General features: G+C 40.6%; 2 protein-coding genes across 7 annotated transcripts in view; both read left to right on the top strand.

Moving 5' to 3' along the window:
- Positions 1 to 23,796, top strand: part of dlk2 (delta-like 2 homolog) — a 528,840-nt gene that overhangs the window by 136,639 nt on the left and 368,405 nt on the right. The gene's annotated exons all lie outside the window — the stretch shown is intronic.
- Positions 1 to 23,796, top strand: part of qkib (QKI, KH domain containing, RNA binding b) — a 108,597-nt gene that overhangs the window by 56,059 nt on the left and 28,742 nt on the right. For all 6 annotated transcript variants that reach the window (XR_013800164.1, XR_013800165.1, XM_079634656.1 and 3 more), the window contains exon 4: positions 11,481 to 11,624. Coding sequence is in view for 4 of the 6 variants with exons in the window: in XM_079634656.1 (XP_079490782.1) it covers positions 11,481 to 11,624 (144 nt within the window). In the remaining 2 variants the exon portion in view is untranslated. The remainder of the gene's footprint in view (positions 1 to 11,480; positions 11,625 to 23,796) is intronic.

Here is a 23,796-nt window from a genome sequence, read left to right as displayed (position 1 = left end):
TAAAATGTTTACAAATACAATAAGCATAAATGTGTATCAATTATATTGTATATATATTATATATATATATAACACTATCCCCAATCCTAAACATAATTGCGTTTTAAAAGTAATCTCATTGATTACAAATTCAATGGAATCAACCGATAAATTCCATTAATTCAATATTCATGCTGCCTTCAATTTTTAAGTACAATCAACTTGGATGTTTAAGTAATTTTAACTTAAATTATATTAAACAGACTTAAAAAATTAGTTGAATCGTGTATAACATAATAATAAATAATAGTTTATAATAACAAATAAACTTATTTTTATGTATTAAAGCTATATAAAAACATATGTTAACTTATTGATCATGTCATTGTTTTTACAGTGTAATACTTACATGTGGTTAATTACTAATACACGGTACTTAAATGTATAATTACACTGTAATACTGACACCTTAAAATAAAGTGTAACCCTATATTATTAAATGTCCCTATTGCAATTGTTGTTAATTTTCCACTGAGGAAAAAAAAAAACGTCTCTTTTTGACTTCTCTTCTATCGCCGCTGGTCATCATTCTTGCCATTTTAACCATGTAACATCACACTGCCAATTGGCGAGTGTTCATCTTGGACCCTGGAGACTGATATAAATGACGCATGAACAATCACACCAGATGGAGAAATCTGATTGGCTGATTATGTGCACAATCTTCACACATCCATATGCTTAAGCATATTGTTCATTTTTAACATGCACTCAAAATTCCCTCAGTCAGCAACTGTGGCTCGCCGTCTCTCCGCGTGACAGACACACAGCGCTGTGATGGGACGGGTTGTGTTCGAGAGTAAACTAGCCCGTCACACTGAGAGACTTCGCAGGGAACAACGAGCCCTCCCCTCGCTCCTGAGAGCCGTGGGCAGGTGTTCAAACATTGTCCTTGGCCTCAGATGAGTGGGGGCCGGATCCTGTGGCCCCGCCAGGGCTCCTCTTCCAGTCAATGCACGACACGCTGGGCCAGCGGAGGGGGTCACGGGCCGGGCTGGAAGCACGGGGTCACATTCACTGTCCATCATTAACACTTGAGCAAACACACATGTTCATTTGAACACAAACACTCGGTTTATTATCATTGGGATTATTGGCATTTCTGGGAGCGAAGCACACAGTACAGAGCTTTTACACAGATGTGCCCGATCACACGCTTGTCCGTCTCACATATGTATCTGATCTGGAGGCACGTTTGTGTTTCCATTAGCTGGGCAGGACCCATATTTGGACAAGTGCTGGAAGCGGATAGTTATCCGAGCCCATCCCGTGTGACCGCGAGGAGGATCGGGAGGAAAATAAAACAAGTGCTTTGAGAAAAGCACAGTTGTCATGTCGATCGCTTCATGCACATCTGGATCGGCTCTGCATCCTGTCAGAGCGCAGCTGGTCGCCGCGTATCGGATCTCAGCTGTGTGTGTGTGTGTGGACCGCTGATGGCCCCGTTCTGATAGTACGACCCGTTGGACGTTGACGGGGTCAATTGAAGCTCTTGTGCAAACATTCACATGTGTTTAGCGGTTCTGCAGTCTCAAGCTGCTTCGGTAAATCTCATGCCTGTGTCCTTTGTTTCTCATGATCTCTGTACCTCCTACCTCGCATCTGTCACTCACACACACATCTTTATCCTAATGTAACACTGCACATCAATATCCTCGATGTTAACATTATGCAGTAACTTATAGAAAATAACAATAAACAACGCTTTTAAGGCACTCTTTAAGTTTGGTTAATGTCGGTTTCTACATACGTTACTGTTTAAAACATTTTTCATCAGTACGAAATTAATACTTTTATTCAGGAAAAGTGACAGTAAATACATAATGTTACAAAAGATTTCCATTTCAAGTAAATGCTGTTACGGTTTCTACAAAAATATAATTCTTTCAACACTGATAATAATACGGTTTTTTTTCTTGCCCAGCAAATTATAATGATTTCTGAAGGATCATGTGACAGTAATGATGGAGACTGGAGTAATGATGCTGAGAATTCAGCTTTAACCACAGGAATAACTTACACTTTATATATTCACATAGAAAAAAAATGTTGTTGTTGTAAAATATTCTTGTTTATTGCTAGTTTTTGATATCTAATGCAATGTTACTATAATAATTACTGACCCTAGAGTAATAGAACACTTTTTGAATTTAAAAACATGAAAAATAAAAGTCTTATTTATAAATAAATGGATTGTTATTGTCTGACACTGATCTGAACTGATCTCAAAGTGACCAAAACTCAAAATTAATATATATACTTTTATACTATTATACTATTATCTATCAATATAAAACGCTAATTTTAGCTGCTGTTCATTTCCCTTAAGCTGTGTGTGTGCATACATGCGTGCGTGAGAATCATGACACGAAGGACCGGGATGTTTGCTTGAGACAGGAATAATCTGATCAGTTGCATGTAAGTAGAATAAGCCAATGATCCACGGGAATCTCCTCCACAGAACGCTGCAGATTTCTTCAGAAACTGAATGCATACTATTCATGACAATCTACAGATCTGCTGAGTGTTAAACTTCAGTGTGTGATGTGTGTCACTGGTTTGTGTTGCTGATGTGATACCTCAAATAAGGCAACGGATCTTTTACAGATCTCTTTTGAGATTCACTAGCCGTGAATTATAATTAAACAATTTTTCCCAACTATTTTTATTAATTGCAAGTACACTCTAAAAAATGCTGGGTTGTTTCAACCCAATTGTGGGTCAAATATGGACAAACCCAGCCGTTGGGTTACATTTTTAAATTACCGGTACATTTTTAACCCAACGTTTGGGTTTGTCCATATTTGACCCAAAATTGGGTTGAAACAACCCAGCATTTTTTAGAGTGTATGTGTGACCTTGGACCACAAAACCAGTCACATGGGTCAATTTTATGAAATTGAGATTATACATAATCTGAAAGTTGAATAAATAAGCTTTCCATTGATGTATAGTTTGTTAGGATATGACAATATTTGGCCGAGATACTATTTGAAAATCTGGAATCTGAGGGTGCAAAAAAATCCTTAAAGGAGAAAATCTCCTTTAAAGTTGTGCATTTATGTTCCTCGATTGTGCTGGATCACTAACAAAAATACTTAAAAACATAAAACATGATGTTTTTATCTTAATGATTTTTGGCATAAAAGAAAAATCGATAGTTTTGACCCATACAATGTATTGTTGCTATTGCCACAAATATACCTGTGCGACTCGTGACTGGTTTTGTGATCCGGAGTCACATATTAGTAAATTCTAGTATTTCCAGTTCCCAATTCCTTTTGGAGAGCTCTTAAAAGCTTGAGTACTAATGTTTCCCGTCAAAGCTCAGGATAGTCGCTAGTGAAGGGTAATTTGCTACTGTATGCATTCTTGTGACATTTTTGTCATTGAATAGCTTTCTCCAGGTATGGCAGAGATATATTTGAATAGTAATTCCACAGGCAGTTCATGTCTATTAGCATTATTACCGTCGAGGAGGAGATTTGCTCTCTGACTGCTCCTGTAGTTCATGGACTCAAACTTGTTGCAACAGCAGCTTTCAACAGCGTAATCTCATGAGATACCTTGAGCGTTTCCCACTGTTAAAACAATTTCAAATTGTGGATGGCCTTTAAATATAATTTAGTTCGTCTTTTTCTGTCTAACCTTGAGCACAACTTTGATGTAAAGGAATGAGACAAGTGGCAAAACAGCTCTCATTAACTGACATTCAGCTCTCACCTTCAACTAACTGCCCACTGTAAAGCAGAGACGACTAAACAAGTTATTAACAGTCAGACACTCACACACACACACACACACACACACATGTGGTTTATGGGGACTCTCCATAGACATTATAATTTTTTTACTGTACAAACTGTATATTCTCTCCCTCCTCTAACCCCATCACAGAAAACGAGCTGCATGTTCACATTTTTAAAAACATCCCTTAGTGAGATTTACAAGCTGTTTTCCTCATGGGGACCAAAATATGTCCAAGGACAAGGATTTCGGAGATTGCCATCTTTGTGGGGACATATTCTCCCCATAATGTAGGGTATACCAGCACCACACACACACACACACACACACACACACACACACACACACACACACACACACACACACACACACAATTGGAAATTACTTGTTATAAATAATTTCTTAGCATTTAAAAGGCATTTGATTGTATTTGTCTCATGTATGAATTTAGAGTACATGAAAAAAAATACAAAACCGATACAGATCATTTTCATTCTGGTCAATAATTGAATAAATTACCAATACAAAATTCTGCAAAGTAGAATAGTAAATAAAAAAATTAAACCCAAAAACTAAAATCAATTAGTAAATGGTTCAAGAAATGTAGGCATCACAACATTATGATGTACAAAAATGAATGATTTATATTTAAGTGTTATTAGTGTTATTAAGTGTTATTATATAATTGTAGTACTTTTAAAGATGAACTTGAATGATGGCAAATATAATTTAAATGTTTAAAAAAGTATATTATTATTAACAGATTTATACAAATTAAAAAAAATCTCTAATTTCATCCTTCAAAACAAAGCCATGGGATTAAAAAAAAAGTAGTGTACGAGAGAATTAGTGGCTCTTGGACTAGTGGTTGCTATGAAGCCAATCTCTGGGACTTGAAGCGCGTTATGAAGCGTGTTGTCTTGCTGATGTTCTGACTGGATCTGTCAGAGAGACTCAGCTGCAGTGTTGGACCCGCTGGCAATTACTGTTATTAGCGCTGTCACAATCACTTCATCCTCTCGCATCATCACTAAACAGACCTGCGGATGTGTGTGTGTGTGTGTGTGTGTGTGTGTGTGTGTGTGTGTGTGTGTGTGTGTGTGTGTGTGTGTGACAGTGTTTTATTTCTGGGTCTCCTTCTCGCATTTTGCATGCATATTAAGGTGATTGTTCATGCATAACCATGGTAGTAGTTTAAACACTTTGGGCCTCATTTATCAATCTACAAAGAAACGAGTGCGGAAATCATCTTACAACAGGGTTCACGTGTGATTCATGAAGCATTCGTGTGCCAATCCCATCGTGCGAATGATCGTACGTCGATAAATGCGGCGGCTGAAGACAACATCGTCATGTGAATATCACGCCACGTGAGTTTATGACATGGAGAAACATAACCCGGCCAAGAAGAGGAGGTAATCTAATCTCACAAAAGAGAAATGTATCTTACTCCAAAAACACTCGTTAACCTCGTAATGGCAAAACATTTAATTAATTTATATGAATAAACAATACCGGTAAATAAAACATTATAAACACTATAGCCTAGGCTATTTTAGTCCTCACTCCACAACCCCTTACATTTATCGGTAGGCTATTCAGAACAGAAAATAAGTAGCTATTAAATTATAAAATAGAAAATGAATTAGGCTTTAGTGACATTAATTATAAACAACATACAAACGTCAGGCCAAACCGGATTTATTTCAAGCAAAACTGAAACGGCATTGTGCTCATGGCTACGTCTCTCATGCATGTATTTGCCATCTAACATTTGGATGCTGAACTATTATTCATTAGCCTATGCAAACAAGGCTTTGTACTTTACTCGTGTTCCAATATCCACGTAAAACATTATCCATGAAAATGTGTAATTCATCCAAAATATGTGTTTGGTGGCGCGGTGGGAACGCTGACCGGCACAGATCGTTTAATTTGAGCAGTGTAACTTTTATGTTTGGTGGACCGCCTTTTAGTTTAATGATGAATCGCTGGAATGCCAAGTTAGCAACGGTGGAACTGATGCTGTATGTTGTGTGTGCGGCTCTGTGCGCGCGATCAGTCGGATTTAATCAAATAAAGAAATAAAGTAAACAAATATGATGCGCTTAAATACCTGGACCTGAGAAGTATACTAGCAGCTCTGTTTCTCATTTCACACGTGAAGAGGAGATTTACACAGAAGTCTTAAAGCTCAGCCAGTGACAGGCCTGTCAGAGAGAGGCTGGAAAATGGGCATGAACAAATAAATGATGACGCAAAACACTTTACTAACATTATAAGTAGACCTCAGGACCTATGATATGATCTCTCTAAACTCAGTTCAGCTATATCTCTACACAACTGCTGGAAGTACAGAAAAGACTAATGACTATATTAATGTTTATTATACACGCTCCCGAGGAAATGTCCACACATCACTGAAATATTAATATTGTTGCTGTGAATTCTGTGTTTCTTGAACCTTTTTTTAGGAGAACACTATAAGGCTTTGGCTATCTTAATCTTTCACAAGATTGCATTGCATTTGTAATGATACATTATTAAAGTTAGTGTATAAGTATTAAAGTTATTGTACATTTTTGTCCAGTTACATTTAAATATATAATTCGTCACATGGTATCACAAAAACTAGCTTTCTTTCATGTTGCATTACAGCACACCATGCATTACTGATCAATAACACATACTTATGTAATTCATACTGCACTGAAAATGACATTTTTGTCCATATACTTCCAAATCCAGCATCAGTCAAACATGCGATGATATGCGAAGATAAACCAGGCTTTATGAAATCCTCAGAAATGAACAGAAACTCGTGTGTGAGAGTGCACTTGTGAACTGAAATGTTGCTCTGTGTGTTTGTCTGGCAGAATATCTGACGAAATGTCTCTGACACAGGTTGTGAACCTCTTTTCTTTCGTTCTTTAAATCCTCTAACAAGACGCTTTGATGTAACTAGGCTTTTACACCACCACCACCAAATCGTCTGGATTTGAGGGAAAAGCCGTCCGTCGTTCTTCTAAATCTATTCCGAGAGAGGCTGTGTTTGGTATTCTCTGTGCTGAGTTTTTCGTGAGATTAGAAATGTAGACACTGTACAATCAAGTTTGTCCGTTCTTAAGCAGTCAGCCATTAAAACCTTTCAGTGTTTTTATAGCTGGGCGATAATAAGGCCAAAAAAATTATCATGATAACATTTTTCATATTAGTCGATAATTATCACAATAAATGTCAAATCTTTATTTATTTCGATTTTGAAGGCATATTTACGCTCCTAAGTGAAAGTTGTAGAAACCAGACGGTTAATTGTGGGTTTAAACGACTCTTTATTGTCAAAACATGACAAACACAACTTATTTTTCCAGTCATTTGAAATGTAATTAAATAAAATGAAGTGCCTTTTATTGTCACTATACACATGTACAATGAGATTAAAAGCAACTTCTTTTCCAGTGCCAACAAGTACATGCACATTTTTATATTAATATTTGATTTTTTTTTTCAAAGTGTTAGATCCATAGCCATTTGGGCAAGTGCTCCAACAGTGCACTTTGGGCAACACGAGTTTGAGTCTCGGCTCCCATTCTCTCTTCATATCTGTCCTCCTACTGTCTTATCTAAATAAAGGCAAAAAAAAATAAAAATATAACTTTAAAAAGACTTCATATTGCAGTTACATAAGCCGTAACTTGATTTCCATAATCCAATTAAGCCAATATGACAGCTGTCATATCCTAGTATTACTCTGAATTCTAAACACGAATGTTATTCTGAATGCTATGGGATAGAGATGTTTGTGAAAGTTATAGAACATATTTTTTAGAACTGTTTAAAAACATTAAAGCTAAATTGTGTTACGCATCACCAAACAGAATGAGTGAGGGAGGGAGAGGGGGGGGGGGGACTTTTGGGGTTTGTATTGTTTCTTTGCTTGTTTTTTCAAGCAGATTTCCCGGCCCCATCTGCAATTGGCCGGGCAAACCCCAAACTCTCAACATTGGTTGAGCCGACGTTGCCATGTTTGACAAAACAAAGCAATGTTTTGAAGAGTCACAGTGTTCATGGAAATCAACCTACACATTGTTTACTTGTAGCTGTCGCTACACATTAAGCCGTAATATGAGAATGCTTAAACATCAACAAAATTACACATTTCAGCCTTTAAAGAAATGAACATGAATCAATATACAGATGGCTGAAAACACTGCAAAGAATTTATTTATTTTGTGTGCTGCATGTTGTCAAGGACATGAATGAGAAGAAATGAGTTGATTCAATTACTGTGACCTACTGTGATGTAAATGATTGTACTACTAACACTGAATAGAAATCCCAAGAGCAACCTTAAAGGGTGAACCAGAATACACAGACCTTAATCAGAAAATGATTTGTACGTAAACATGGTCACTGTGGTGAAATACACCTCATTACACTCCCTATCTCACCTCTGCATGTGCCATCGTCCTCTCCCACCCGAGTCGGGATATTAGTTCCCAGAGTCTTCCACCGAGGGGTCGGCGCTCCTTCGGAGAGGCATTATTGCCTCAGGAAGGATTACAAAAGAGCAGGACAATGGATTTATGGACATTGGTTACGCTACAGCTCGGACGGCGCACGAGGGGAGAGAGGGGTAAACAAAGGCCTAGTCGAGGGCTCGCAGTTGGACATATTTCCTGCGTCGACGTTGAAGGAGCGTCACCTGGGCTACCGGCCTGTCACTGCGGGAAAAACAAGTGTCTCCGCTGTATCCTACGCTCAGATAGACTGACACACACATGCACACACACACTGCTGCCGCTCCAGTCCCTTCTGGCCCTCTCTGCCCATGTTATTGACAGCTTGGCTGTGGGTGGGTGACAATCAGCCTCAGAAGATCAATTTTTAGCACTTGTCAAAACTAAGGAAAGCCAAGTAAAATCAGCCAAGCGAAACCAAGAGGCCGGACAAAAAAAGAAACAGGAAGTGACCTCATAACACCCAAACACCAACGTCCTGAATGATAAATCACATTGAGTGTGTTGGGCGATACGCACCCCTGTTTTCTCCCCTTCATCACTTCGCACTGAAAGGGGCAACAATGGATCCTTAATGGAAATCAGCAGGCAGAACGCGGGAACATAGACGCAGATGCTGATTGCCATCAATTTCCCATTTGCAGTCACAGGGAGAAAAAACGAGCACTGTTTGCATATCTGATTATTGCATTAATCAGATCTTGATTTTTTTTCTTGTGAAATCCTATAAAAATAGAGAAATGGCAAATCAAGCCAAATGCAGACAAACAAAAGCGGCAGTGCAGGGAAAGTGTAACGAGCCCCTTCAACTTAATGTGTGCTGGGTTTCTATCAATTAAGCAGTTTGCCCTCAGCAATCTTCAACGCCTTTTAACCAAAAGTTTCTGTCGTACAATTGAGTCCCTATATTTCTGCTCCACTAGCTGCACCAGACAAAACTGCAATGTTTTGAAAGTGCCTCAGAGCCACAATGTGTATGTTTTTCAGCTAAACCGTTCTACAAATGGCGTACTTATATTTGTCTCTGTATATTAAGCTAAGTTAAAAGCATTGTTTTTTTTTAAAGAAGAAAAAAAAGCTGTGAGCATGCTGAGCTCTGACTCACAGCAGTGATCTAGTTTTGATTTGTTGCTCATGCTATTGTTGCCTCTCTCTGCCAGCTGTGAAGCTTTTGTCACTGCCTGTCTGGAGACTGTATGAATTTGACTTTTATAGAGACGCATCTCATGTACATGGCATCCTGACTTCTGCTTTGGTAGAGCACAGTAAAACAAAGAAGCAGCTTCTCCGTTTTATTTTTACTTTCACATCCTCTCTGTTGTAGTCTGTGTTTTTATTAGATTTGCTGTTGCACTTTGGTGGATTAAGGTTTCAAACCCCACAGCAAGAGTGGGAGGTGCGACCAGCCCCAACTTCCTTCTTGAACTTCATCATATCCAAACACACATATACTGTATTTCTGGTGAACTCGTACTGAAAACATACATTGTTGCCAAGGTGTCAAAGATTATGTCCCAAATGACGCCGTTTACACTATGCACTTATACTATGCACTCTATGTACATTTAGAGTATGAACTTTATACATTTTGTCAACATGCATTGGAGTCTGACAGTCCCTGAGTATTTTAAGTGCACTTCTTCTTTTGGGAATTTTTCAGGCCCTGTTTACACCTGATATTAAGATGCGTTTTCGTCTATCAGATCACGCTAGATACAGGTGTAAACGGAGTCTAAAAACTCCGATTTGAGCTTGTCCACTTCCCACCACTTCTAGTCGAAAAACGCATTCGACCGGATTGCTTTCGTAGTGTAAACGCTCATCGAATGTGTTCAAACAGTCACAAAAGACCGTCTACGCGCATACTGAACTAATGCGTAAACATTATAGCAAGGCAGGATTTAAACTTTGTCGGCTGAAGATCCAAGTTTGGTTTGAAGATGAAAAACATATCAAGCACAATGGTCCTGTCAGCCAGTGCTGGTATATGCCATAACTACACCACCAGGGAAAGAGCAAAAGGCATCTTTCTCCAATAATAGCCACTCAAAAGTAACCAAGTATACTGAAGAAGATATATATATATTTTTTTTAAATTAACAGGCTCTTAAAATCATTATGTAAGACACAACATTATTTGAACCCTTTCTGCATTTTCTTAAAGGGGTCATGACATGTTTTTTTTATTTTTATTATGATGTTCCCTTAGGTGCAATTATAGTATTACTATAGTTTTTTTTTTACAAAAAACTTTTAAAATGTAGTGATCTATGACCTTTTCCCACCCTGTTCTCATCCTCTGATTCAAACAGTCTGTTTTGGGGGTGTTTCCCCTTTAAGAGTTCAGTGTTAACGCCCACTGTTATGATTGGCTAACGTCAGTGCCTATGCATCAATTATTAACGCCCCCAGCCAGAACATTTGCGGATTCAGCGAATTTAAAAAGTAGTTTAAAGTTTTAAATACATTACTTACAGTTTGCGTCGTCGTTGTTGAGCCCAGAATAGTCGGCACGGACTTATCTTTGAGCAACAGTTTTCTGGCAAAGCCAGCATCATTTTGGGATTTGTTCTCAAAACAGTCATCCTTCAAATGTATAGAACAAACGCTTAAATTAACACTGCCGTGACTGGGACGTCCGCAAAAAAATAAAGTGCATCCATTTTCCCTGACGTCTGGATCTTTCGGCAGCGTATTCAAAGATGTTGTTTGTCCACAGCCAGGAACAGCACATCTGCGTGGCATCGTAATTTCCCTGTACACAGACCCACTCGCTGTCCGTCGACTGAACGATTGTGAGGCGCGCGGGCGCGACAATGATACGAAATGAGCGTAGTTGTCTTGCGCTTAAAGCGTAACTGTCTTGTTCTGGAGGCGGTCATATGCAAACGCTGGTACGTCACTTCGTACCGTGACGTCACTTCTTACCATGGATCCAGAACGAGCTGTATTTAGAGCTTGATTAAATAAATGATTCGTTTATAATGGGGAGGACGTCTTAAGCTATGAAACTTGCAGGACGTTTTAATGGTACAAAGACCTCTTATATACTAAAAGATCAAGGCAAATTTGGTTTCTCATGTCATGACCCCTTTAAAGGCCTCCTTGATTGTAGAAGTCAACATTGTGCTCAGTATCAATGCATCTAAAACTTTCTCCTCGCTCTCTCTCCAGGAGGAACAGAACCGAGGCAAACCCAACTGGGAGCATCTGAACGAGGACCTCCATGTGCTCATCACGGTGGAGGACGCCCAGAACCGGGCTGAGATCAAGCTCAAGCGTGCAGTGGAGGAGGTTAACAAGCTACTCGTGCCTGCGGTGAGTGCCACTGCTCTCCTGCTCACGTCCTTCCTCTCTTCATTGCTGTTGCAAAACTTGAATATCACACGCATCATCATGCTTATTCAGGCTCTCTGATGTCATATGTGTCAAGATGACGGGAAGTGGGCTTCTGAGGTTACACGCCACGGGCTTTGTTTAGGTTTTCAAACCATTTTCACACAATAAATTAGCCGCTCCAAACATCAGTACAGGTTCTGTTCACAACCTGTGTGTGCGTGGGCAACTTTTATGGTGTGTCTCCCTCCGCTGTTTAAATACTCCTATAATTAGTTTTTCATGCACTATATCATATTTAACTCTCTAAGTGCAAATATCATATAATCACCAGAACTTGCCCTTTAAAACCAATCATCACTGGTTGCGTTACTGGACACCAAAACAGAAACATCCCAGACAGCTTCACTCAGCAAATAAAGCTGTTTCAATTAAAATAATTTACATTTGAAATTAATAAATAATTGTCATTATTATGCGACTAGCACCCACACTTCCCGGTCCATCAGACAAGCTGTTTTTAAGTGACTAAGCATTATATATACACTATAATATTTGTTGTTTTTAAGGGAATTTATTATAAAGTGATCCCTATAATTTATAGTGAAGAAAAATATAAAAACAAAAAAACAAAATATATGTTTGCACTTCAGTTCAATTCAGTATTTGTATTGGTTGGGAATGTAAGAGGTAGTAATACACTCTCAAACATATAACCTATAATATAACTGCTTGAATACACATTTATCCACATAAGAATTACTATTTGAGACTGATCTTTGATTTGCTGGTTTTGATTGTACAAATTACTCAATACATTTGCTTCACACAGATGCACTGTGCCATGATGAAGGAGATACTGAATCTTATAAGAAAATCTGTGTTCTTGTGTTATTAACATTTGTGTATTAGTAATGTTCTAATATTAGTAACATTATTGTCATCCATCCAGAGCACATTATGTGTGAATCTATGAGTGTACACAACCCCTAAAACGTTGTCCTCTTTCGTTTCCTTTCTTTTTGGTGTCACTTGATGAGTGGGAAGTGAAACATTTTCCAAATGCCCTCCTGAAAAATGGGAAGTGCTGTTCTGGCCCTGTGCATCATTGTCATTAAACTCTATATGAAAGGGTTGGAAGAACAGGGTCAAGTCAGTCTATATGGGCATAAATTAAGGTATTTAAGGGGGTTTTTTTACAAGCAAAAGGGCCGATTCTGATACTTGTTGTCTTTTTTTAAGCAAATGTATTTGTTATTTGCTCTATAACATGCCAAACTAGTCTTAAACAAAAAATATATGTAGCCATGTGAAATTAAAGGCACCACTGCATTTTAATTATGATCCAAACAAAGATGCTACTCACACGTAGCATGAGCAGTTGTTTTTTATTTAAATTTAATTTAATTGTAGGATTTAAGACACACCTGCGCAGAACAAAAACAGCAGACGGACGGCTGCATTCACTCTCTGACAGTAGGTGGCGCTTATGGAAAAGCAGCAGTTTCTTTGTGTACCAAAGCAGCGCTACGCTTATAAGCACGACTTTATACGGAGATAAGAGGAAAAGTAAATGCCATCGAAACTTTTCTGAAGACAGTCAGTTCCCTTTGGAGATACATTCATATAAACTGCCAACCCCGATTAAAAATATATTTTTTTCTTCCTATATTTCAAGCATGATGATGAACAATGATCTTGCTGTGCCTGTTACAGAATTTTCTCTGCTGGCGTGTCTTTGTTCTGGTCGCAGCACAATAATTATTTGCACTCGCTCAAATGCTCCCAAATATACTTTGAGGTCGCACAGTCTACATTTCAGGAGCATATACTACCAAAATGGTCGCAATTGGTCGCCCCAGGACGCTGCCTTAGATATCTGCATATATAGAGAGCATACTTTGATGGCAAATATGCATTAATGTACCTTAAATAAATGCCAGCAGCCATTTCACACTGTAGCCCAAGACATAGTTGCCCACTGAAGCTAAGCAGGGTTGAGCCTGGTTAGTACCTGGATGGGAGACTCCTGAGAAAACCAGGTTGCTGCTGGTAGAGGTGTTAGTGAGGCGCTCACCCTGTGGTCTGTGTGGGTCCTAACGTGACAGTATAGTGACGGGGACACTATCAAAGAGCACTGTCATTCGGTTAAGGGGTTAAACCGAGGTCCTGACTCTCTGTGGTCATTAAAAATCCCATGGCACTTCTTGTAAAGAGTAGGGGTGTAACCCCGTTGTCCTGGCCACATTCCACCCATTGGCCCTTGTCAATCCTGGCCGCCTAATAATCCCCATCCACTGAATTGCCTCTATCACTCACTCTCTCTCTCTCCTCCACCTGTAGCTGGTGTGTGTGGTGAGCGCACTGGCGCCGTTGTTCTGTGGCTGCCGTCGCATCATCCCAGTGGATGCTCACACTGGTGGTGGATTGAGGATAGACCCCCTGATATGATTGTAAAGTGCTTTGGGTCTAAAGTAGTACATATGAAAGTGCTATATAAATGCCTCATTCATTCACTCATTCATAATACACAGCTAATATCGAGCGTATGGATTCCAGAAAGTTTTATTGTATTGTTCTCTAACTCTAGTGTTTTAGGATGTCACATGACCTTACAAGTCTAGTCATGTGATGAGGAAGTGCATTGATGTTAATAGAGTTAAACTGTTGTAGACACATTCCAAGGCTCTGCGAGTCTGCTAACGACTACTGCATGACCAGTGAGTCCTACCTCAGTGATTTCATTAGCCATGAGGCTTTAACGACAGACACAGCTGCTCAGGATTCAGATGCTCACTGCCTACTCTGTTCATGTTGCATTGTTACCAAATTTAACATAGTTCCTCATTAAATTACTAGTAGAGGACTTTACCGCCAACCATGAGACTGGGCCTTGCTCGAAAGTGACATCATGCAGGAAAGTTTGCAAAAACATGGAACATGTGTTATTATGGTCAGTCTAGCCTAAGCTAACCTAAGGTTTTATTTTATTTTGCCTGTGATTTAAAAAATCTGGCATTTTACAAAAGTGATACTGATATGAATTTTCAAGCGTATGATTGATTGTTTCTTGCTATTGTCCTACAAGTGTACACTACATACATGTATGCCAAATTTAAAACAATTTGTCACATAAATATTGCTTATGATGTGGCTTCCTTTGCTGTATTAAGACTGTGAGGTCTATAACTGTACTATTTATGGTATTTTGGTCTGTAGTGGGTAGTATTTGTGCTTGTGACAAGGCTACTGGCTCACGTCCTGATCTCATTCCCCTTCTCGCTCCATCAACGATTAATTCCAAGCTCATAAAAACTTTAGTTATCACCAAAGTGGTTTACTGGATTGGAGTTTTTATTTTAAGTCATTTTTGCTTTCAGGTGTATCACAGTGGTCTTAAAATGTTACGAGTGACAGTGCTAGTTGAAGACTTTCATGACAGTTTACAGAAAGAAGAGTATATTATGTGGCCGCCGGAGGAAAGATTATATGTTATTGGTTCAGTTGGCTGTCATGGCAACTGCCAACACCTTCAATAAGCTCAGTGAGAACAGTCACACCTCCCCAATCAGTGGAGCTACTCTTTGGGTCTCCGAGTGGACACAGACTACAGATACTACTGAGACATCACCATTTAACCTGATCGTCCATTTAAGAGCAATTCCCTTGTGTGGTAGCTAACCCTCAGACGACCCACAGAGAGGCCAACCCTTCCTTATCAATCCCAGCCCCGCTACTGCTGTGTATGATGGCCAACAGTGCCCTCCCACATCCCAAGGTAAAATCCATTAACACCTCTGTGTTTGCCTACAGGGACTTTTCTCAGTCAAATAGATGGAGGGAGGGATTTTTTTTTCCTTTCTGTTTGCACTAAGATAACAGCCACTAAGTGTTCTGCTCCAACTTCTGTAAAGATCTTTATAATCCCTGCTGAAATTTGCATACTGATTGATCGCATCTTGTGGCATTTGAGCTGTATGCTCTGCTTCTCCACATGTGGGTGGGGTTAACAGTGCACCATTGGTGTTTGTAGGAAATGTCCTTCTACACAATATATATATATATATAATGTATCAGGTAAACGCAGTCACATTAAAAACCATGTCAGGGGGTCACTTGCTTGACTGGCGGTCTACCTTCCAGAGAAAGCTAGCAACCGAGGCACATTATAGCAGCACACCAGGAGTCGTCAGCTTGGCTTCTTAGAGTCATCTATTTTAAATCATCATCATTATCTACATCAGCACCGTTGCTCTCAGCATCATAATCAGCAGCACTGGCAGTAGTGGCAGCAGTTGGTGTGGTGCACTCAGGAAGCCAATGACCAGCATGATACTGCTAACACAGTCAAAAGCAATTATCATCAATGGCTTTGTGACAAATATATAAAAGCCTTCGCTTCACAATTGCATCTGATTGTGCTGACTGAGGCAAGGTCTCACCAGACTCCCCTGAGCTCCTCTGTCTCTCAAATGCAGGAAAGAAAGCTAATTTACATAATACATACCAGTGGTAACATGCTGCTCTTTTCCATACAATGAAAGTGAATAGTGACATGGGGCTGTCAAGCTGAAAGAAATGGGGGGAAAAGTATCATATCTGTTGTCCAAATAACATGTGAGAAAAATATTGTCTTGCAATGATACATCTTGATGTACCATATTTAAACATACTGGGCCCTATCTTGCACCCAGCACAATTGACTTTGAACACCGACGCATGTATCATTCCTATTTTGCACCCGCGCACAGCGGACTTTTCCCTCCACAGACGCACGATGGTAAATTAGGAAATGAACATGCGCTCGAGGGGGCGGTTCCAGGGGCGCCACTAAGGGGGGAAAAGTTAGGACGATTCTAAGGGCCCACGCACTTTTGGGGGCCCCAGAGATTGATTTTATTAATGGAATAGGTGCGGTGGGGGGCCCAACCTCATATTCTTTCATAGGGCCTAAAATTTCTAGCGGCGCCCCTGGGCGGTTCAGCGCAAAGAGGAGGCGTGTTCCGGCGCAAAACTGCCCTGGTGCTATTTTCCAGTTTTAGAAAGCAATTGCGCCACTGATCAGGATAAAAAACAGTCTAAAGACAGTGGCGCGTTGCGCGTTAGTGATGTGGTATTTTAAGGGCGCGTGCTTGGCCATAATGTAGTGTGTTAACGCGCATCCACTTTGATTCTCTAATAATTATAAACAGACGCAGCAGTTTTCATTTTTGCAAATCATACATTATTACAAGGAAAAATATTAACACACGAGGGAGGTTGTGTCCGTGAAGATGTGAAAAAGATCTATCTAGATTAAAAAAAAAAAAATCTAGATTAGGCTACACATTTACCCAAATGATACGCCTGTTTAACCGAAGCTAATTTGGGTGGGTTTCTCCCATCATCCCCAATGTCACTTCTCTGTGTTTTACGGCCCTGACGAGAACATCGGTCTCTTTGGCTGTGAACCGCTCCTGGCGTGCGCTGGCAAACCCGCCGTTATAATAGCAATCCGCCGTGGAACAAGCGCGTCTGCTCTTAAAGGGAATGTGAGAGGACGCTCTGATTGGTTTATTTCACGTTACGCCCAAACCACACCTATGAATAATGAAGCTACTTCAGACCAACCCCTTTTAGATTTGCGTCGGGCGCAAGAGTCGTTTATCCGCCGGGAAAATAGCAACAGCGCCGGGATCCGCCCACAAAGTTACTTGCGCTTTGCGCTTTGACACTTGCGTTTCAGATCGTTAAAATAGGGCCCACTATGTGACTGTGAATAAGGCTCTGTTTACACCTGGTATTAAGATGTCGATTGGATCACTAGTAGACGAGGGAGACACATTCTTGTTTACACCTGTTGTTTTAATCTGTCTCTCTTGTCCACTTTCGACCACTTTTGTCCTGATTTATTCGAGGCGAGGGCCTTTTCAGGTCTTTTGATCTTATGAACGAAATAAGCTTGCGCAATTTACATACTGTATGAACGTGATCGGAGACAACGGAAAAACATACAGAGCATCAGCTTTAGTTTCGGCTCTGACAGCCGAAGACCAGAATGGTGAGAGAACATCGTGCTTGGTATGTTTTTCATCTTCAAACCAAACTTGGATCTTCAGCCGACAAAGTTTAAATCCCGTCTGGCTAGCACGCTTCCCATAATGTTCACGCATTAGTTCAGTAGGCGCAGAGTCTTTTGTGGCTGTTTGAACACATTTGATCACATGAGCGTTTACACTACGAAAGCAATCCGGTCAAATACATTTTTAACTACCTCTGGAAGTGGTTAAAAGTGGACAAGCTCAAAATGTTTTAGACCCCGTTTACATCTGTATTTAGTGTCGCCCACCTGTGATCCGATCAACCAAAACGCATCTTAATACCAGGTGTAAATGGGCCTTAGATGCGGTGGAGGAGAAGATTATCAGTGAAAATATTTAAAAAAAATCCATAAGAAGCTATTGTATAACCTATGCTGCTGTTTGCCATTTTTGGGGCTTGACAGCCCTTGGTCTTCATTTACTTTCATTGCATTGATAAGGGCAGTGTCGTCATTCTGTTAAACTTCCATTGTTGTGTGCTTTTTGCAGAATTACGCTTCATAGCTGTTGGCTAGTGGGGACCCTGTTTTGAGTCTGACTTGGGTCAAGACCCTATTCTAGGTAGTAATGGTTTAGTAATGGTAGTAATTTCGTATCTATTTTCCTGTCTCCACTCCCCTAACCAACAAAAAATAAATGCCAAAAATAAATAAAGGTATACAAAGCTTGTTACGGCATAAGAATGAGAAAATTACAGAATTTGACATGATAGGTGAGGTATTCATTATATATTTTTTTTAAACCACAGAAATCTTAATATTACATTGCTTGAGATGGACCTGTCCTTCCATTTGGTCAGCTGTAAATGGCCAGGTTATAGTTACTTTTATATCCAGGATGGAAGTTCTAAGAATCTGCATGAGAGGGGGTTGATCTTTAATGTAAACATGTACAAATTGCATGTTCCTAAAATATGTTCCTACTCAAACTGAAGCTCTTAACCTCCTACATGTCACAGATAATTCATATTCCTGGAAAACAGACGTCTCGTGTCACTTCACTGTGAGTATTTTCAGCTATGCTAATCTGAACTATGACACACAACTTTTAACGCCAAATTACATGCACACCCTGGAGAAAGCTAATTTCAGAGAGCATTTTAGGGCCTTTATTTAGAACATAAGCCGGTAGGCAGCATCTAAACCTGTAGTGAGGTGAAGCGCTTACTGCTATCTGTTATAGCTCTCAACGTTCTCACTCTGTTTCCCCACCCTGTGTTAGTGGTAGCTAGGCCTAAATGGTCATTGCTGAAGGGACTACTTTAATTAAAGTCCTGTCTGTCAGCCGCCCCTCCGTGGCTCCCAGCCTGAAGCCATGACAGATAGAGGCAGCTCTAATTGTCAGGGCTGGAGATAAAGTGAAATTTGAAATTGGGTGTGGAGGGACTACTACCACACAATGCACACACACACACTTACACCTCCCATTTTTGGCCCATGTGGTTGTCCAGCTGTGCCAGCAGTTGTGTTGGAGAGGAGGTTAAGTAAACAGTAAGGGCCAGCAGGGGCCAAAGTACCCCATCTCCCCTCTACCCATCACAGCTCAGATTACTGCACCCTGTCAGTCAAGACTTCCTTCTTGGGTACTGTAGTTCCAGCTCGTACCTGAATCCCAACGTTTTTGGTCTTTGAGACTTTATGGGTGTATGATTGTTGTGTGTTTCGTGGTGGTTGCTAACATGCTTATTGTTTAGGGGTGTCCAATCCTGCTCTTAGACAGCCACCTTCCCACAGAGTTTAGCTCCAACTTACTCCAGCTGGAAGCTTCCAGTAATCCCGAGACCTTGATTAGCTGGTTCAGTTGTATTTAGTTAGAGTTAAACTCTACAGGAATGTGGCTGTCCAGGAGCAGGACTCGACAACCCATAGTTAAGAGTCACGGATTTAAACAAATCCCTATCCCTAAGTAATAAACTTTGGTTTTTAATCCATCCCAAACTACAGACATGAAAAATACCTAAAGTCATGTGACTTGTTGAAGAGAGGTGTGCATTTACTTTTCTTAGATACAGTGGGTGAAATAATCATATAGACTTATATTGAAGGAAAGAACCACCCAACTATATCTAAGCAACAGAATATCATAGAGACATCAGAGTGGACAGTAAGCAACCTATAAATTAACCAGAAACTAACCAGAACACCCTAGCTACTACCTAGGATTTTAGAAAACACCACTTGTAAAACTCTAGTCATTGGACTTTTTGGATCTTGGTCCTTACCTGTTCTTTCTCCTTCACACATATCCACATGCCAATGTTTTGAGATTCTCAAACTCTTTTTGCCTAAATCACCCACTGGCACATGTTTACGATGGGATTGTGAGCCCCACAGATTGAAAGCGACTGCTGGGAGAAGTGCTTAAGAGCCGATATCTAGGCGGGGTACGCACAAGTTCTGTTTGGGGATTCCCGTGACGTGCTCAGCGAGCGTCAGTCACACATAAACGAATCTCTGCCTGCAAGATTGCACATGGACACCTTCACATCTTTGTAAGAATTCCTGAGTGGATGTAGAAGCAAAGGCGCTTTATGGATGAGCAGAGCCAATGTTGCTGTTTGTGACGGTGATTTTTTTTTTTAGGAAGCCAGGAAAATGAAGGGCCCAGTGGTTTGTGGGAGGTTCCATCTGTTCTCTTCATGGCACAATAGGCTCCCTCTTGCATGACATGTTTTTCTGCCTCTCGCTGTTTCTCTGAGTGCTCGGCACTGGCGAAATAGAGAGAGAGAGAAGTTGAATAGAGCCCATGTCTCTCTTTGCAGAAATAAGTGTGTGTTGCCGGCAAATCTCTTGCTCTAAAGAAGACATGTTGTATTCATTTATGTGCATGCACATTGAGATCTCGTGAACTGACTGCACATTTTTGCATATCTTTGTCTCTGGAGGTGCACATACTGCTTCCTTTTGTCCAAAGGTCTCCTTTCCATCAGTAATGTGACTTTGTATATGTCGACGGGTGTAACTCTGTGTGTGGCTACGGTGTACGTGTGAACGGCAGGGACTGCTCTGTGGTCACATGATTGAGTAGTCATCCATGTCTTTGAGGCTGAGAGAGCATCAAAAGGCTCTTTGTTTACAACTGGAGTGTGGAAATCCTGAGCGGGCTCTTTGGCCCTACAGGGTTGGATAATGCTCCCAGTGGGGCTCTCTCCCCTTCCCCTCCACTCTCTCTCTCCTCTGAGAGAGTCCAGCATCTTTTCTCTCCGTCTCATTCTGGTCTGTTATCTCTCTGTGTGTCCCTCCCTCGGTCTCTCATGATGTTATTGAGTAACACTTTGTTTTGGAGCTAGTGTTGGTACAGTTCGGTTGCACAGGGAATAAAGGCTAGTTGGGGTTCACGGGGCAGAGAGTGCATTACCGTGGCAACTGTTTGAGAGGCCCCATCCACAAAGGAGAGCACCGGGTCATGTGACTGTACTACAGAGGGGCTTAAATCATCCACCAATCTCCCCTGCTTTCAGATTTTCAGCTACTTTAAATAACAAGCTCGCTCATTCATGAGACCAGATGGAATCTGCAGACTTTTTGCAATGATTTGGAGGGGAAATATGCGGATTACACTAAATTGATTTTAAAAATGCCATTAAAAGGTTTTGATTGTTTGTTTGTTTGCTTGCACATCCTGGCCAACCACACAGAGCAACACTGACACAACCATTCCCAATGTTTTTTAATCAGGGCTCTTTGTCCAGCTAATGGAAGATGGGAGGAGTGTGTTAACCTGTTTGGTGAAACTAGTGGCCCTGAAATTACACGCATCACTTTTAATGAATGAACATGCAAGAGACATATTTGTTCCCTTTTATGAATGTGGATTCGACAGAACATTTTCTTCAGAGTTTTGGGCGCCCAGATTTTGTGTGGACCCACTTATTTACACTCAAATCACCTTGTCCCTCTCCTTGCTACCTCTCTCTCTCTCTCCCTTCCCAGGAATGACACAGTAATCCCTGTGTAAATAGAGGGATAGAGTAAAGATGCAGACTCCATGGCCGTTCAGAAATCTATCCAGCTTCTCTGCTCCGCCGAGCTCCAATAGAACAGCTGCTTCCCTCGGGCTCCACGGAAACGAAATGTCACGAGCGAAATAAAGGCTCCCGTTCCGAACGTGTAGCTTCTGTCAGCAAACGCCACTTTTCTCCAACGCTGCACTTAGTCTTTAATGCACTGCTTGACTTTGCCAACGCTGGGTGGCCTTTTCTGCTGAGAAAACGGCGAAATAATTTTGTGTTGTCATCTCCGGAGCCTTTTCCTTTCAGTCTCCGACTTCCCTTCACTGCTACAAGGCTAAAGAATGAATATGATACAATATGATTGTTGATCGTGAAAGGGTATGTGAAAGATTGGCCTTTATAATGCTCTGGTTTGATTCTTAAGAATGCCTTGAGGCCAATGCCAACAGAGACCAAAGGAAAAAAGGATTCAAATTAAGACATATTGAAGATTGTGCATACATGGAGCACGTTTGGGAAGTATTAAGCCTAGAGAGACATTTATGTAACAGCTCTATACTGTGTCAACAAATGCCTCTATTGTTATTTCTCCTAAGGAAAGAGACCACAGGGGTCTAAGCTGGAGACTTTTAACCATTGCTCTCAATCTCATTGCTTTCTAGGAGAACCAAATATGATATTAAAGGGAACTCATTTGTGATTTTGACCACTTATCAAATGGTTCAAGTTGGTGTATTACTCCTGTAGAATACCAGATGTTTAGTCGGTGGTTCTGATTGGGCTTAACAATGCTCTTCATTCAGACGAGAAGATCCTCCTCTTCATGCCGATGTTTAGAATTTGCATGCAGCCTGAAGATGAATAATACAAGAACACATGCATTTTTAAAGGCCAAAATTACTCAAATCTGTTTTTCAGACAGTCGGGCTCTGTGGGAACTGCTCTGCTGGAGGATGAGAAAATTCTGTGTGATGTTGAGGAGCACTTTCACTCGCTCTCTCTCTCTCTCTCTCTTTCTGACGCCTTTTCTAATTCCCCAGTCATGTTTTTGACTTTGTGACCAGCCTTTTTGTAGCAGTCCTCTTTTTTTTCGCATGTTGTGAGAGATCAAAGCTGCCTTTTATATGAACAGAGATAAGAGGGCTGTATTGTTGTGGAGAGATGGCTAGTTGCAGGGTTACCGGGTAAGAATGTGTGTTTTCGAAAGTGTATGTGTGTGTGTGCTAAACAATCAAAGTTTCACAACGATAAAGTGAGTCTTGGTGAGCTCTCTCTCTCTCTTTCTCCGTCTCCGTGTGCCGTCTCCTCAGTTCAAAGCCAGTTTGATGTATGAGACTTCCTCCTCCTCCTAATTGCACCTCTTTAATTCCAATGAGGAGGATGCCTACGCTCTGACAGCTAATCACTGACACGGCCCGCTTTACTTGGCAGTTGGGTGTACTTGTCTGGAAACTTCATGTCTGTTTCGACTGTGTGTGTGTTTAGACACGTGTGCATACGTGTGCGCTGCCTTGCATTGTTTGCGCTAGAATCTCAGAGTCTCTTGCTGTGCTAAACTGGCAAGCACAACAGCTGGCAGGACACCGTGACACTTCAGGCATCTGTTCTGATGTACTCCGGTAATATCTGGCTTGCTATTAAGGCTACTTAAGTGGTTTGTTTTCTCTAATAAGTGTGCAATAAAAAGATTGCTGAAATATTTCTCATCATATTCTTCCAAGACCAAATTATCTGAGCTATGCCACAACGTATAGATTGACCCTATTGGTTTCCTTTATGCAAATTCCTGTTGTGTGCAACTCATCGGTACATGTCATTCCTAATTTAAACCTTTGGAATCTTATTTCAAAGCAAATTTTATTTTCGGCTCATGTGACAAATCCGTCTTCTTTTTCAAGCCGTCCTCTCTAACCATCTGTCTCCAACCAAAAGTCACCATTTTTCACAATCCAATTCATTTCTGCGGGTTCTCATTTCCCACCCTGTACATTTTCACGTTGAATGTCCTGTTTTACCCAGAAATACATGAGATTTCTTAAAATGAGTAGGACACAGCATTTCACATTCAATGGCTTTAAAAGGGCTGTCTTCTGCATCTTACACTCTTAAAAATGCTGCGTTG

The sequence above is a fragment of the Phoxinus phoxinus genome, assembly GCF_949152265.1.
Source record: "Phoxinus phoxinus genome assembly, chromosome: 14".
NCBI lineage: Eukaryota > Metazoa > Chordata > Actinopteri > Cypriniformes > Leuciscidae > Phoxinus > Phoxinus phoxinus.
This window is presented reverse-complemented; position numbering and strand designations above follow the sequence as displayed.